Genomic DNA, 2,123 nt, shown 5'->3' on the forward strand with positions numbered 1-2,123 from the left:
TTTTGTTTGTTTTTTGCTTGTTTGTTTTATTTTTACTTTTTTGTTTGTTTGTTTGTTTGTTTGTTTGTTTGTTTGTTTGTTTGTTTGTTTGTTTTATTTTAACTTTTGTTTGTTTGTTAAAGCCACCATCGGCCCTCCAGTCTTCTCATTGGCTGGATGTGGAACCTGTATCCAGGGGAACATCTCACTTCCTTTCCCAGACAGGAAGCAGTTTGACCCTTCATTCATGGTGTGGTGGAGGAAAGAAAAGAACGATAAGGAAGATGTAAGAAACTATTTGTCCTCTGATCCTTCCTGTCAGACCTCTMGTCCTCCTGGAGACCTCCTGAGGGGTCTCCAGAGGAGAATCAGTGGGTCTTTGTTCTTACAGCATCTGGAGACCAGAAACAGGAGTTTTATTCTTACAAACCTGGAGAGAGGAGCCAAGTTCTGCGTCAGGATCAAAATAAAGACCCGGTTAAACCCCAACACCCTGCTGTCTAACTGGTCCTGCACCTTCAGCAGCCCAGAGGAACCAGACACAGGTGAGAGGAACCAGAAGAACTGGTCTGCGGTGGTCAGATGTTCCWGACCTCAGTCTGAATGAGGTCCACAGCTTCCTGTCTGATGGTGGTGTCCATGTTGTGTCTTCAGAGATGCTGCTGACAGGTGTGGTTTCTGCTCTGCTGGTTTTTGTCCCTGTGGTTCTGACCATGGTGCTCCTCTGTCTCCGCTACACCGGATTCATCTGTAAACGGAGGAAAGCCAGGCCCCAAGCTCTGATGGTGAGATGCTTCTTCATTCCTCTGATGTTCTCCTTAACAGCTGTGAACTTCAACTGAACATCAGGAACATTATGACCTTCTACCTGGAGCTAGCTCAGTCCATCTTCAGCTAATAAAAACACTGACTTATTGTGGGCTCCTGGAGGACCTCTGAAGGCCACCTGAAGGGCTTCAATGGACCTCCTTAAGACCTCCTGAGGACCTCCTGGAGGTCTCGGATGGTCCTCTGGAGGTCTCAGGTGGTCCACTGAAGGTCTTGGGTGGTCCTCTGGAGGTCTCAGGTGGTCCACTGAAGGTCTTGGGTGGTCCTCTGGAGGTCTCAGGTGGTCCACTGAAGGTCTTGGGTGGTCCTCTGAAGGTCTCTGGTGGTCCTCTGAAGGCCCCGAGTGGTCCTCTGGAGGCCTTGGGTGTTCTTCTGAAGACATCAGGTGGTCCTCTGAAGACCTCAGGTGGTCCTCTCGAGGTCTCGGTGGTTCTCTGGAGGTCTCAGGTGGTCCTCTGAAGACTATGGGTGGTCCTCTTGAGGTCTCAGGTGGTTCTCTGGAGGTCTAAGGCGGTCCTCTGGAGGTTTCAGGTGGTCCTCTGAAGACCTCAGGTGGTCCTCTGGAGGTCTCAGGTGGTCCTCTGAAGACCTCAGGTGATCCTCTGAGGACCTCAGGTGGTCCTCTGGAGGTCTCAGGTGGTCCACTGAAGGTCTTGGGTGGTCCTCTGGAGGTCTCAGGTGGTCCACTGAAGGTCTCGGGTGGTCCTCTGAAGGTCTCTGGTGGTCCACTGAAGGTCTCTGGTGGTCCACTGAAGGTCTCTGGTGGTTCTCTGGTGGTCCACTGAAAGTCTCGGGTGGTCCTCTGGAGGTCTCGGGTGGTCCTCTGGAGGTCTCGTGGTCCTCTGTAGGTCTCATGTGGTCCTCTGTAGGTCTCAGGTGGTCCTCTGTAGGTCTCAGGTGGTCCTCTGTAGGTCTCAGGTGGTCCTCTGAAGACTATGGGTGGTCCTCTGAAGACTATGGGTGGTCCTCTGGAGGTCTCGGGTGGTCCTCTGGAGGTCTCGGGTGGTCCTCTGGAGGTCTCGGGTGGTCCCCTGGAGGTTTCAGGTGGTCCTCTGGAGGTCTCAGGTGGTCCTCTGAAGACTATGGGTGGTCCTCTGGAGGTCTCGGGTGGTCCTCTGGAGGTCTCTGGTGGTCCCCTGGAGGTCTCTGGTGGTCCCCTGGAGGTCTCAGGTGGTCCTCTGAAGGTCTCAGGTGGTCCTCTGGAGGTCTCTGGTGGTCCCCTGGAGGTCTCAGGTGGTCCTCTGAAGGTCTCAGGTGGTCCTCTGGAGGTCTCGGGTGGTCCTCTGGAGGTCTCGGGTGGTCCTCTGGAGGTCTCG

At 53.8% G+C, this 2,123-nt stretch overlaps 1 protein-coding gene across 1 annotated transcript in view; it reads left to right on the top strand.

Annotated features, from left to right (window-relative positions):
• Nucleotides 1-2,123, top strand: part of LOC106530218 (interferon alpha/beta receptor 2) — a gene marked incomplete at its 5' end in the record, with an annotated part of 15,381 nt that overhangs the window by 10,031 nt on the left and 3,227 nt on the right. The window contains 3 exon segments of the mRNA XM_014025802.1: nt 123-265; nt 371-524; nt 634-764. Of these exon segments, the coding sequence (XP_013881256.1) occupies nt 123-265; nt 371-524; nt 634-764 (428 nt within the window).

Source organism: Austrofundulus limnaeus, unplaced genomic scaffold, assembly GCF_001266775.1.
Source record: "Austrofundulus limnaeus strain Quisiro unplaced genomic scaffold, Austrofundulus_limnaeus-1.0 Scaffold501, whole genome shotgun sequence".
NCBI classification, from domain to species: domain Eukaryota; kingdom Metazoa; phylum Chordata; class Actinopteri; order Cyprinodontiformes; family Rivulidae; genus Austrofundulus; species Austrofundulus limnaeus.